The sequence below is a fragment of the Canis aureus genome, chromosome 6 (genome assembly GCF_053574225.1).
Source record: "Canis aureus isolate CA01 chromosome 6, VMU_Caureus_v.1.0, whole genome shotgun sequence".
In the NCBI taxonomy this organism is placed as follows: Eukaryota; Metazoa; Chordata; class Mammalia; order Carnivora; family Canidae; genus Canis; species Canis aureus.
This window is the reverse complement of record NC_135616.1, coordinates 25,142,730-25,157,773: the sequence shown is the minus strand read 5'-3', so window position 1 is coordinate 25,157,773 and position 15,044 is coordinate 25,142,730. Positions and strand designations below refer to the sequence as shown.

At 35.2% G+C, this 15,044-nt stretch overlaps 1 protein-coding gene across 16 annotated transcripts in view; it reads left to right on the top strand.

Annotated features, from left to right (window-relative positions):
• Positions 1 to 15,044, top strand: part of NOL4 (nucleolar protein 4) — a 524,626-nt gene that overhangs the window by 432,145 nt on the left and 77,437 nt on the right. For 15 of the 16 annotated variants that reach the window (XM_077900412.1, XM_077900408.1, XM_077900407.1 and 12 more), the window contains one exon: positions 2,376 to 2,489. The exons of the other annotated variant lie outside the window; for it this stretch is intronic. In XM_077900412.1, the coding sequence (XP_077756538.1) occupies positions 2,376 to 2,489 (114 nt within the window). The remainder of the gene's footprint in view (positions 1 to 2,375; positions 2,490 to 15,044) is intronic. 16 annotated transcript variants of the gene reach the window in all.

Here is a 15,044-nt window from a genome sequence, read left to right as displayed (position 1 = left end):
TGAAAAGGAAATTATATAAATTATCACGCCTAACAACTTTTACTGTTTTAGTAAAAGTTATTTCCCATCTTGGTTTTTTTAATGTTTTAAATGAAATAAAATGCTAATTTTGATTACAGAAATATTTCACCTTTTGTTCTTCTATTCAAGAAACTTTTATGTGTTTAGGAAGGTATATGGTTATTACTTCAATTGAATCAGCTTAATAATGTTCCATAGCTTTATGTATTCCTAATTCTGAATGAAGATACCTGACAGAGAAAATAAAGATAATGAAGAGCAGGAATACATCTCTCTGAATTTCATGTGACTATCAATAATTGGATCAAGAAAAGAGAGACTACTGATGTCTTATTTAGATTGTTTTAATTCAGCCCCTAGAACCAGATGAAAGGTCTAATAATGTAGTTTATAATGATGTGAACTGTCACTTCTATTTGAATAATGTTAGCTACAATCAAATAATTTTTCTTTTTTCATATTAGAATGTTCTTCTTCCCATTTTTTTCTATAATGTCTTTGCCTCCAAACATAATTCAATTGAGAAAAACAACACTGTGTACCTAATTTCCGTGTGGTTTATATTATAATTTTGAGCCGAGCTGTGACCAAAGCTTTGCTCTTTCATGAGACACTGATTTTGTGGCTTAATATAATTTTGGTTCTGAACTAGATTATCTTATCCATACTCAGGGAAGTACAGAATGAAATGAAGAAGCCATATGGATTTTAAAATTATATTTACATCTTTATGACAATTTATTTTTTTCAATTTATTATTTATCTGATTTGATCCTCCTCTCTGTTCCCAACACACACTCCTAGCTTTCTAATTTCCTTCTCAAAATCCTGCTGCTACACTTACTTGCCGCCTCAGCGGCCTCTCTCTTTTCTTTCCTCTGCAAAAGTAACATTTCTAGTATCCTAATGCTTTATTGTCAAGGTTGTCTAGGCATCATTTCAGGTACCCCACAGGGTTAGCAGTGGAGACTGTACCCATTACCTTTACTACCTTATGTCTAAAGAGGTAGGAAACATGAAGAAGTTGTCTGAGACAGCTATAGAAATTGCTTCCTAGTTCAAGCAAGGTCAGAGCCTGGTCTCTTTTTACACTGTATAAATTCTACTGAGGAGTATCTGTGCAAGTACTGATGGTCTGAATTTAGCTGTTCTTCAATATTGAGATATAAGCCCTCTGGTTCAATTTGTTGAAACACATTTTATATGCTAGAGTTAGCAAAATGAATCAAGTATCATAAAGGCATGCTCCTATTCACTTAGAAAAATGAGAAGGCCTTTATTAGGTCAGAAGCTTCTAGTAAATGGCATCCATACATATTTGAGATCGAGGCTTTGAAAACTCAAAAGTGCCATATCACTACATAGGCTAGCTTCCCAAAGGACATTTTTATTTTGTAATTTCATATTTTGCTGTATTATCTGGTTTAATTATCATGTTATTTCTTATCTATCATTTGCTTATCTTCATTAAAAAACTGTTCAATATCATTAAGCACTTCATCTTTCAGTTTGATGATTTTGGATGTAATTATGGGAAAAGAAAATGGAAAACTTTTCTGATTATCACAAATGATATGGAGAGTTGCAAACAATTTGAAATTAATTACAAGCTTAGTGGGGGGGTAATTAACTTCTATATGGGCTACATAGAAGATAGATTTCTAACATGTATCTATTAAATTAATAATATTAGCTCCTATTTTATTAATAAAACATGTAGGTACACATAAAGCTCATATCAAAACATCAAACTTGTATTATATCAAAATTATTTCAGGACTGAGTTTTCAGTTTGTATGTAAGCTAAAATATTTTTTTTGTCATTCCCAAGCTAGTTGGTTCTTTTTTTTTAAGCTAAAATAATTTTAGAAGATTTTAATCATACCAATAATGTCACAACTTCAATTGTAAATATTCATATTTCATATTAAAAATGTTTGACATGGTCTGAGTGTCTGTCAGTTTTTCCAGCTATGTTTCAGCCTTGTCACTTGATTTTGTTTTGTTGTGCATCGTCATGTGTTACGAAAGAATTAAAGCAACTTCTATTATTTGCAAAACCCAGTCAGCATTTTGTCACCGCCTATTCAAACTCCAGCTTAATGGCCCAGACTAACTATTTGTGACAATGGAGCTATGGGAATGAGTGATGGATCTGTGTAACAGCTGTAGCTTTAACCTCTAACTAGCTTTCATTTTTCATCTTTGCAATTTCCATCTCCTGTTTTTATTGAAATAAGTTCAGTTGAAATACATGGATTTTCCTGCACATCCTGTGAGCTCCTCTGAGAATAGCATTGGTCTGTTAATAATTTTTCATGTTTCTCTCTCTCTCTCTCTCTTTTTTTTTTTAGTCTCGACCTATTCCTTCCCACCTTACTTCAGCAGTTGCAGAGAGTATCTTGGCTTCAGCCTGTGAGAGTGAGAGCAGAAATGCAGCCAAGAGGATGCGTCTGGATAGACAGCAGGTACTGAGGAGCCTTGGGGGCTGGTGTGCACCCATGATAGAAAACAAATACAGTTCATTTAGCCTGATTTACGTAGAAGAGCATGAAACTTTTGAATGAAATTTTGAAGCGCACCAAGATATGTTTTTTTGTGTCTTTATGATACGAATTTGAACTTGAAAATGCATGTTCATGAGATCAGTGGACATCCATCAAATTTTCTGTGGTGAAAAATGGCCAACTGTAAAGTTAATGAGTCGGAATTCTGCATAGTACCCAATTCGCAGGCTGATTGCTTATTTAAGTAAGTGGTTCTAACTGATCATTGACAATAGTCTTGTAATTGTACCTGATTGTTTATGATAGTGACAGGATTGTGTTCATTTTGAATGAACATGAACCTTTCTTAAATCGCCTCTGGTTTGCTGCTAAGTGTCAGTATTGTTCTGGGCGTGGTGAAAGCAAGGACTCTGAAAGACTAGAAAGCCATAAAAATGGGGATATAAAATAATGAAAATGTATGTCCTGGGCTTGCTTCCTCATTAATGAACCATTTGCTGTATATCCATTAAGTATCATTTTTCTCTGTCTCTTTTCTAAGGAATGTACCCCAGGTGGTGTGGACGTGTGCATTTTTTGTTTATTTGTTTCATTCAGTTTTCCCTTGGCTTATCTGCATTGTGTGTTGCCCCTTCTCTGATCTGGAATGCCTTTCTCTGTCTTTTTTTTTCTCTCTAGCCCTCTTAACTATCCATAATAAAGTGCTAAATTATAATACATGACATTCAATGCTACACATACAAGTATATTGTATTCTGACTTTTAAGTTATTTTTACAACAAATGATCTGGTGCTTCATATCTTTCATTAAGTTGGGAATGAGAAGATCAAATTGTTAGTCTACTTTTGTTTTTCCTGGGAGCCAATGAGCTTTGAAGAAAAATAGAAAAAAATTGTTTCCATTCCAGGACCAAAATATGTAAAAATGTTTCATAGTGGCATTATTTAAAAATTTTCTGTGTTTATTGTCAGTGTGATATGTGCTAATAATTCTAAACAATGCAAAAGATGAAGCCTTTAATTTTTTTGAATGTAGTATTTGCCTCAGATGACATACATACATAATATTTATTTTGAGTTTGTTAATCATTCTGGGCCAAAAGTATTTATTCATGTATACATGTCCTCAGTGAGACTCTATTTATTATTATAAGTCTAGAATTTATCTTGCTTGAAACAAGTCAGAGCACTTTATAAAATACCATGTAGCAGCGATTGAAATGGTATATTCTGGAGTTAAATACGTCTGGTTTTGATTCTCAGCCCTGCCCTTTCTAGTTGTGTGCCCTTCAGAAAGCTGCTCCATTCTCTGTGCCTCAGTTTATTCATGGGCACAATAACAATAACAACAACAGTTCTAGTCCTATAGTGTTGTCATGAGAATGAGATTTATTATATTTAAGTACTTAGCCTGGCGTATACTAAGCATCAATAAATTCAGCCTAGAAAAGAAGATTTTAACTCATGTTCTGTCATTGCCTTGGCATCAGTAAAACTAGAAAGAGGCACTAATAGGAGTATCTCAGATAGAGGAGTTTTGAAGTCAGACTAAGTCTATTTGAGAAAAGATCATAATTCTAGAAACTGGAGTGAGAATTCTGAGATTGAATGTACTCTATTGGTTGTTATCTTGCCATATATCCCACCCTAGTCTACACTCTAGAATGGTATCAGTCATATATACAGTTGTTATGAAAATTAAATGTCTCATTCATGTTATGAACTATGTATGATATCACTCTACAGTATCCCCAAAAGCTGGTCATCCATCTATTGATGGATAGATATCTATAAGATAGAGGATACAAATATTAAATTCATAGATTTGTTTTGAGAATTTAATAAGGCAAGGCATATGAAAGCATAGTTCATTTAATAAGTTTATGTATTGCCAGAATACTACTCTAGTCACCATTTGCTTGAATATCTAAAGTGGTAGGAAAATCTCATCTCTAGTAGTACTAACACTCTACTGTTTACTAACACATGCTTCCTGCTTTCAGAGAGCTATAACATTTTGACAGTCCTTAAACTGAGATCAAATTTGCTTCCTAGAGCTTCCTTCTACCCATTGAAGAAAAATGGCTAGCAATAACGAGGAGAATGACTTCTTACTTCTGCCCAGGGAGTAGGTGCTGGGAATAGGTGGTGACCAATTACCTGTTTCCTTTTCCTGTCCTCATACATATCAGTCATTTATTGCAAGATTCTGAGAATAGGGGATGTCCAATATCTCCTTCCACATAGAAATGTTCTTTCTAGACTTTAAACGTGTTCAGTGAGCTTGGGATTTATGGGGGAATATGGAACAAATGCTTTAAAAAATACATGCTATGATTTACTGGAAACCTAATAGGCACTTAGTAGACTTTTTTTTTTTCCTTCAGTAATTGCAACTACCTGGTGAGAAGCAGATATTTTTATTCTCATGTCCCTGTAAGGAACCTGAGGTTCAGAGAATAGAGATTATTTGTATAGGGTCATCCAGCTACATGAGCAAATCAGACTGCAAGTTTCTATTATGAGAGGCTGACACTTGAGATCTCTGTATAATCCTATGCCTTTCACTGATACATTCACTGAGGGAAAACCCATGTCCTGGAACACTCTTAGGACTCATATCATTTGTGCCTCTGCTCATAATGTTTTTGACAGTGCACTTTTCTGTTGGAAAACAATCTGTTTTATTCACAAAGATACTTGCACTCTCTCATAACTAGCAAACCAGGCTTCTCCAGTAAGCAAGTTATTTCCAGCAGGGCATTTTTGTCTCCGTATCAGCTATTCTCACTTCATCTGAAAAATGAGTTATGCGCTATGAACATAGGTTTAGTGTTTATTTAGCATTTTAAAATAAATAATATATTACACATAGATATTTAAAAATATCTAGATTATTTCTTCTTAACATAAATTCTATAGATTTCATTTGGCATGTCACACAAAGGCTTCTACCAAGTGATTTTGCACTTCCAACCAAAGCATGCAGATGGGACAGCACTCTCCTAGTTAGATCTAAACCCTCTTTACCCAAGTAGAGACAGCAAGGATTCTTTGGGTTGTTGGCATTGAGATCATTCCTTTCTGCACACATTCTTAGCCCAACTCACCATTTGTAGTATTTGCTGGTGATTCAGATTCTTTATCATGCCCCTGCTATTCTGTAGGTGCATGAAAGTTCAAGAACTGGACAGCTAAATGTGGACTTTTAAGTCCTATAGCTGAGTGTTTGTTGCCAGTGGTTGGCCACATGTAGAGTGATAATTATGTATGTCCTTCAGAGTTTATGAAGCTTGATGAATTAATTGGATTTTGTAAAGCTGTTTGAGCTATGAACATGAAAGGTATTATGGATGTGTTAAATACTTTATTTCATATGCCCACCTTGTACCACAGTCCAGAGGAGACTTGTTATTATGCAGCCTGAGCCCTGGAGCAAGCCAGTGGCAAGGACAGGAGCCTACTGTTTTATCAAGAATCAGATTTCACAGAACTGAGGTCAACCCTCAGTGCATTATAGAATATAGTCAGCATTTCTTTTCTTGTAATGGAAAATCTGGAATTTTTATGGTAACTAGGAAAGTCTTCCTCACTCTAACGATTAAAAAAAAATAAAATGGGCAAAGTCAGACTGCACTTTTCTAGCTATAGCTTGAATTAAAAGATAATCTTTTTCTCTATCTTTATTACTTTTTCCTTAAAGAGATTTTTTTTTTAATGCTCTTGGTTACAATCCATCTAAATAGAGAGACAAAAGCAGAAAGTGAGAGATGAGAACCAGTGACTTGGTGGTGACTTGTTACCCATGGGCGTGTTTTTTGTTTTTTTGTTTTTGTTTTTTTGTTTGTTTGTTTTGTTTTGTTTTGTTTTTTTGCTGTTTTTATGGGATAACATATGTTTTATTCCTGGCTTACTGACTTATAAACTTCAGGAATTTCTGAATAATGTGTTTCTGAATAATGTGAGTTTCTTTGGTTTCTCTTCTCTATCCTTAGTTCTTTAAGTTAAATTAGTTTATAGTGCCTAGGTGGGAATCACATAGAGCCAAGAGTCAAGGGCTTCCACAGCATAGCACAACAGATACAGCCTTTGTGAAGGACAACACAGTACAACTCTGCAAAGTGACGGTTTTTGCGGTGACTGGGAGAGATGACAGATCAATGGTAGGTTGTAATGTGAACTCTTGGATCCTTTTTTATTTTTTTAGATTTTATTTATTTATTCATGAGAGACAGAGAGTAGAGAGAGACACAGGCAGAGGGAGAAGCAGGCTCCATGCAGGGAGCCTGATGTGGGACTCAAACCTGGGTCTCTAAGATCACAACCTGGGCTGAAGGCGGTGTTAAACTGCTGAGCCACCCGGGCTGCCTGAACTCTTTGATTCTATTGAGAAAAAAAGAAAACCCCAAGAAAGGGAAAGGAGAAATGGCATGTTAGTTCCTTGTAATATAATAAAAGGAGACAAATCAAGGGAAAAAATAATAAAACCGGTGTGTTGCAGAATTAGAAAAGAAAAATCTCAAAATTAATTAATTAATTAATTAATTAATTAATTAATATTTTTTTAAAGAAGAATCACTGGTAGTAAACTAGCATGAAACCACCAGCCAGGACCCAAAACTATTTTTTTAGTTTTCTGTTTTTTTAGTTTTCTGTTTCCTTTAGCAGTGGTGGTCGCCCTGCAACCTGGGTCTCTTCATGATCCATTGGGTGTCCTGTTAAGGTACTAATGAGAGGGCATATTATTAAAAGAAATGTAATCATAGGTACAAAGGTTGAAAACATAGGTGTGTAAGCATGGTGTCAGTTTTCTTATAGACTTTGTAGTTTGTCAAGGACATTTTTTAAAACTAGCCAAAACACTGTGGTCAAGACTTCGTTTTCAAGACAGGCAGCTTTTCTATCATATTTCATCCTCTACAATTGTATGTTCTTTTGATACCACTTATAAACTTTAACAGATGCACAAACTGAAAGCAACATTCTTCAATAGGATTTTCTGCTTACATTGAAACAATGTGCTGCTAACAGAGATGGAGATGTGGCTTGAAACCTTTCTGTGCCCTTGCAGCCCACACCCCTGGGCTCTCATTCTCAATCATCTTCAACTTCTACTCTCAGATTTTTTCTTTCTTTTATTCAGTATTTTAGGGAAAACCTGACATATTTGACTCTTTCAACATATGTTTCAGCATGACCCTTTCATCCAAAGAAGAAAATATACTATATAAGAACAACAAAGAGCCATAGAGGGTAGTTCTTGGATTACATTGTATTTCCTTTGTAACATGCACAATTTAAAACTACTTAGATAGAATAAACTTCTCAGGTCATCTCACTATATGGGGCATTATTTTCCTCCTTGGTAAGAATATTAATAATAGTATCAGAAGTATGTATGGATGCAGTAGTGTGTGAGGTGTTTTACAAGCCTATTTTATGTCACTGTCATGACTTTTTATGAAGTGGGGAAACTGAGGCTTCAGGGAAGTAACTTCTCCCAAGGGTACAGAGTTGTTCAGGATGGAGCTCTGCTTTGATCCGATCTTCGTACTTTTTAACATCACTGATTCCACATAAAGTCGCCAAAGCAGCAGCAGCTCCAACTGTCATCTGCTATATGTGTGTGGTGGCAGCTCACAGCATTCAGTGACACGAACTTTCTAAATGGTGAAAAACTATTGGTTAAGTTCCAAATGCTGCATAGTACAATATTGCCTTGATTTGCATAGTAACGATATGCCCGAAATAATTCAATATATATTTAAAAGCATGCATAAGCACTTTGTGTTTATACCTAAAGTCAACTTTTAGGGTCAGATAATTGTATGTAGGCTTTTGCTTTTGAGCTATGAACATGAAAGGTATTATGGATGTGTTATGAACTATGTATGATATGAATACATATAAAAATATTATTTGTATATGTATACAAATATATTTGTATATATGTATTTGTACATATTTGTATGTACATGTATTTGTACATATTTGTATGTACAAATATATATCTGTGTGTGTATATATATATATATATATATATATATATATCCAGCAGAACTTTTTAAAATTCACATGGGAACAGAGACAATTCTTAGTCATTTGAGACTGCCTAGAGCATGTCAGAGCTTCTAGTAAACTGGTCCCTCTCCCACTTCATGCCTGTGTCACCTGCTATGTATTTTCCCAATGTCACCTGTGAGTGGTTGGTAACACTGTTTAAGAAGTGCTGCTACGAAAAAAAAAAAAAGAAGTGCTGCTACGGGTAGGAAATATCAGAAAGGGAGACAGAACATGGAAGACTCCTAACTCTGGGAAATGAATTAGGGGTGGTGGAAGAGGAGGAGGGCGGGGGGTGAGGGTGACTGGGTGGCGGGCACTGAGGGGGGCACTTGACAGGATGAGCACTGGGTGTTATTCTGTATGTTGGCAAATTGAACACCAATAAAAAATAAATTTATAATAAATAAATAAATAAATAAATAAATAAATAAATAAATAAATAAATATAAAAGGCAACATAAAAGAAGAAGAAGAAGAAGAAGAAGAAGAAGAAGAAGAAGAAGAAGAAGCAGAAGCAGCACTGCTATGGGGAGAATCCCTGGGTGGCTTAGAGGTTTAGCACCTGCCTTAGGCCCAGGGCGTGGTCCTGGAGTCCTGGGCTTGAGTCCCACATCGGGCTCCCTGCATGAAGCCTGCTTCTCCCTCTGTCTGTGTCTCTGCCTCTCTCTCTCTCTCTCTCTGTCTCTCAAGAATAAGTAAATAAAATTAAAAAAAAAAAAGAAGCACTGCTATGGATGGAGTAGTCTAGGATTTGTGAATAGGAATGGGAATCATAAATTATGAGATCCATTCCTTGATAGTGAACTCATAACTCTGTTACTCCCACTTGAAAAGATGACCTTGAGCTTCAAAATCCACAAGTTTCCCATGGGCTTTGCAATTATCATAGTAAATGAATTTTCCCTCCATCCTTTTCTCCTTCCTTTTACTTTTTGTTTTTATATTCACTAGGACCTAGAAATAAAAATTGCATGGTTCAGATAAAAATAACTTCACTGGGTCCTTTGATTTACTTTTATGTCTTTGCAAGGATGAGGCAATTAAGTATCAATGGCCCTTTCAATTATGACCTCAGTCAAAAACCTAAGCCACGTGTGATTTCTAATTCCAGTTTTATTCTTGTAGTACAGTTCCACTTTGTATTCATCGATTCAACTATTTTAAGGTCTCTCCCAAAATTACATTTCTATTCTTTCTAATTTTGAAGTCACCATTATGTTAGATATTTATAACAGGGATGCCACAACATCCAACACTTTGCTACAAATAGAATGCCACAAAAAGATAAGGCTCCGTGGTCTTCAGAAATGCATGTTTCATCAGTTTTAATCATCCATAAATATGCTGTTTGCATGCTCACCATTGGAGGGCATGACTTGGCAACTCTTCTCTTTCTGGAATGGGTGTACACTGAACTATCTGCTTACATCATCTCTTTTTGTTTGTTTTTGTTTTGTTTTGTGTTTTGTGTTTTGTGTTTTGTTTTGTTTTGCTTACATCATCTCTTAAATGCCTGGCAATGTGTAGGAAGTCATCATATTCTAAAGGAATATAGGGAAATAGCTAACATAGTGGATACCAAAACATGACCTTAAATTCATAAGCACCAAGGAATAGACCAACTAGTAAGCCAATCCAGAGAAACTAGATCACAAACATTCTCACTATTGCAAACCTACCATCATACTTTCATTAAACCAGAACAGACTCTGGGACTAGGTATAATCACATTTTTAAATACTAAAAATATAGATAAGTTGTACGTTACCTTACATTTTTGTAAAAATATTGAAGCTGTATAAACATAAAAACAAAGGAAAAGTAAAGATATATACCAAAATAAAATGTTTTAAAATTACATGAAATATCCCTTACGGATAATTATAATGCATTTTTACCATTCCAATTTAAAAGTTTGAGCTTATGTACACATTATATAATATTTGAAAAACAGGGTTAAAATAATTTTCCTGGAATTTTTATTTGCTCTGTGGGAAAGAATACTTGACCTGAATTCTGTTGATATTTTGTAAGCAAAATAATTAGCTTTATGAATTTGTATTCTTTCAGCATTAGTTAATGCAGCTGGGCCTCAAATATGAATTAATTCCAACTTGAGTTTTTACAAGATATCTTTTTAATGGATTTTAGAAGTTTAAAACTTTTACCATAAGTTTTTCACTTCTCTGGGTAGTTCCTTAAATATTCCGTTTATCTCTATCAACAAAGAACATGATTAATAGAAGAAAATTGCTTGTAAATAAGCCCTAAAGTGGTTTGCTTATCTTAGCAAATATTCATCATATAGAAGATGTTTTACAGAGGCCATGAAACAAGTAAGGAGAGGGGAACCTCTACTGAGAATTTACTAAGTCTGGATTTACTTGGTTCTTTGTAGATAGGAATTTCTTTGTTTCTGGCCATATTGCTGCTGAGCATGGGTATTGTTATTCTCAATTTATGGATAGATAAGACATAATATTATTCCTCAAGAAACTCACATTCCATTAAAGATAAGTGAAATTAGCATGGTAAATAAAATTATAAGGGGGTGATCAGATTGTTGTGAAAGCAAAGGGACAGTGCTCCTAATTCTACCTAGGGAACCCAGGAGGGCTTCTCAGAGGAGACACTATCAGATTTGGACCTTGGGAAGTAAAGGTGATTTTGACAAAAAAGCTTGAGGATGGGCAGCCCAGGTGGCTCAGCCGTTTAGTGCTGCCTTCAGCCCAGGGCGTGATTCTGGAGACCCGGGATAGAGTCCCACGTTGGGCTCCCTACATGGAGCCTGCTTCTCCCTCTGCCTGTGTTTGTGCCTCTCTGTCTCTGTCTCTCTCTCTTTCTCTGTTTCTCTCTCTGTGTGACTCATGAATAAATAAATAACATCTTTAAAAAGTAAAAAAAAGCTTGAGGATAATATTCCAGACACATGGAACATCTTTACACGTGAAAGCCTCTTGAGTATTAAAAACTGCCATCTCCTGTGAAGGAAACCAGATTCCTGGGAAAAAGGAAAAGGAAAGTGTATTGGGCATGAGGGTTTAAACTAGATTGCGTAGGTGCTTTATGTGGTGTTATTTGGACTTTAAATACATGCCAGAGAGGAGTGGGAAGGAGAGTAAAATGTTTTATTTTTAGGAGGCTTCAGAAGCCTATGAACAAAGGAGTGTTGATGAGACGCTGGGGCAAAGGTGGGGTCTTGATCCAGCAAGGAATTACTTTACTTATCACCTGTTATTTCAAACGTGCCATTTAAATGAGATGATGTGTAAAGCTAAGTATATGCCAAAGTGATTATGAAGATGAATCAGCTATAAAATAATCGTATGGTTACAGGGCATTTCTATGTTAACCACGAGTCTTGGGTATGCCTGCCCTTCCGCGCCACATTACCTCAGCTAATTTGGAATCAAAGATTACTATTTTCCTAGAGTTTCCGTTTATGTAATTATACATAAAGATTATTGTTCTGTCTAAAGACCTTTTCATCTTTTTCTTTTTATGAGGTCTTAAAAAACTGACATTGTAGTTTTTCATCAATGAGTTTTTTATTATTTTCTTAAATTGGGAATATGGTTACTTCTGTAGAAGATTTTTCCTTAGTGTACATGTTTTCCTTATGTAAATGTCTATCAATTTACATCTGTGTAGAGGTGCATAGGATATCATTTTGTTGGCCCCTTATAATATTGTGAAGCATGTGAATCAAATGATTTCCTTCTTCTATGGATGGGAAATATGAAGCTGAGAACTTTTATTCCTGTTGGGTGATATCTGTTGGGTTGTCTTTTTTTTTTAATTCATTCTACTTTACTATTTGATTTTCTGGCTTCATTGAGAATTCTCCCACATTTTTATAGAAATCATTTCTTTTTGAATTTTTAGGTACATCTTTGGCTTAGGATGTTATTAGTTTCTGGATAAATGTCAGGATATGAGTAGGTGGTTTGAATTCAGACAGAGTAATTCACATGATATGTTTATACACTTTTTGATGCCAAAGGCAGGGAAACATATGGTTTACTGAGCTCTCCATGAATATAGCATTTATGTTAATATTTATCTTAAAATGGATTATTTTTAGGCTTAGTAGATAAATGAAAAGTCTGACATTAGGTTTATGCCAAATGTGTTCATTTTTATAATTTATTTCTCATAATCTATTCATTCTTTATCTTCTTTTTTCTTTAACCACTTTAAAACCCACTAGTTACCCTGAAGCAACAATATTGTGTGTATTTGTGAAATTTAGCCATAGTCACAAATTTATTATGAAATCAGATAATGTAATAACTTGACAAATTGGACTAAGCCTCCTAAAGAGATTTATGATGTTTGGCATGACTCCCATGGTAAATACAATGAGACCAGTGGCCTCAAAAACCACATTTTTCTCTCAGTACCTCAGCACTTTGGGAAAGTGGGGGTTTCTGCAGAACTGATTATTTTGGGTAGTTGAATATTATGCTTCATTAAGGATGGTTTTACTTTTGTTTCTCATTTCATTTATTTTGCTTTCATTTCATTCTAAACTTTCAATGCATCTTCATTTCATGACAAAAGTCTTCTGATCATCAATTTTAACCATGGATTTAGTTATTATTCTTTACTAAAGATTGGGCATTTCTGATATTAGAGCCTCAGCTATAGGCATAGGTACTGCAGAACAGGTGGTAAAACAAGTGATCCTATAAAGTCTGTCTTAGAGAGAACCCCCAAGGCAGGTCAACCTGCTTTCTTGGTAATTTACCTCTTTCTCATAATGGTGAAAGGATCCTGGATTTCTGGTAGCCTTGCCAGTGAAGTTGATCTTTATTGATCAGTTTTGCTCAGATGGATCAATCTTATAAGTTTCTCACCCTCAGGAAGATACCCCGTCTTTTCCATGCTACCAGTGTTCTTTGCCTTGTTAACATTATTATTATTTGTTTTTTGTTTTGTTTTTTTGTTTTGTTTTTTTGTTTTTTGTTTTTTGTTTTTGTTTTTTTTTTTTTTTTGCTTTAACGACCCAGTGGCTTCTAGATATCTCCAGGACATGTCTGTATTTGCTCTCATTTACACGCTGTTAAATGGGATATATGAAGGACTACCTCTCAGTTTTAGGAGTTTATGCAAACCTATTTTCTAAGAGCCCTTACCCACGATCTTTCACCAGGAGAAAAATGATGCTTATATAGATCAAAAACCAAGTCCCATTTCTTTTCAAGTTCTTGTTAATCTTTTGCCTTGAACGCAAACAAGATCAAAATAACACTTTAAATGATACAGTTATGTTGAAAGCCTAGTGATTTTCCTACATCAAGAGCAAACCTCTCATTAAATCACTTCTCTAGTAACATTCCATGTTCTTATTTTTCTTAGTTTTAGTGCTAGTTTTTATACATAAGGAAACATAATTGCACAGTCTGGTCCTAATACTCAAGAACACACAGCAAACTCCAACACATTGGGGGTGACTGGGTGGCTCCATTGGTTAAGCATCTGCCTTGGCTCAGGTCCTGATCTCAGCATCCTGGGATCCAACCTTGCATTTTGCTCCCACTCAGCTCTTCTCCTTTCCCTCTGCCTACTACTCCCCTCACTTATGTGCTTTCTCTCTCTCTCTCTCTCTCGAATAAATAAATAAAATCTTAAAAAAAAAAAAAAAAAGAGAGAGAGCTCCAGGGACGCCTGGTGGCTCAGTGGTTGAGCGTCTGCCTCTGGCTCAGGGCCTGATCCCCAGAGTCCTGGGATCGAGTCCCGCATCAGGGTCCCTGCAGGGAGCGTGCTTCTCCCTCTGCCTGTGTCTCTGCTTCTCTCTCTCTCTGTCTCTCATGAATAAATAAATAAAATCTTAAAAAAATAAAATAAAGAGAGCTTCAGAGAACCTGGCAGACCACTTCGTTCAGTAAATTTATTTTATAAAAGAAGCAAGCCTAGAGAAATTGATTTTTAGTTTAGTTTTTCTTTTCTTCCTCTTTTCTATCTTTCTTCCTTTCTTTAGTAACTTTTCCCTAGTTCTATAAAGTGGAATTTCTCTTTAAAAAGAAAAAAGACCAATACAGTACAAAGAATTTAGCTTCATTTTTATTTCAGGGTAATGTTCTGAGTAATGAAAATCAGAATGCTTCATAAATTTCAACTCTTAATGCCATCACACATTCATAACATGGAAGAATTTGAATGCTACTTTAGATGTGGAGCTCAGAAGGTCACATTAGTTTAATTCAGTTGCATTTTTCTACCCTTTATGGTTGTCTATGAAGCAAGTTTGAGAAGTCCAATGGAGCTGTCAAGCTTTGTATGTCTCCATGTGTGTGAGGAACATTTCCTTTCTAGGGGACTGCCTAGTTCTTGGTGTACTTTCTTAGATTCTTTATAAAGAATCCACATGTGAGGATCCTTTCTGTTTCTCTTTACATTAGTTTTGTAAACCACTATTTGATAGTTCTTATTCTAAGAACCAAGTCTGTT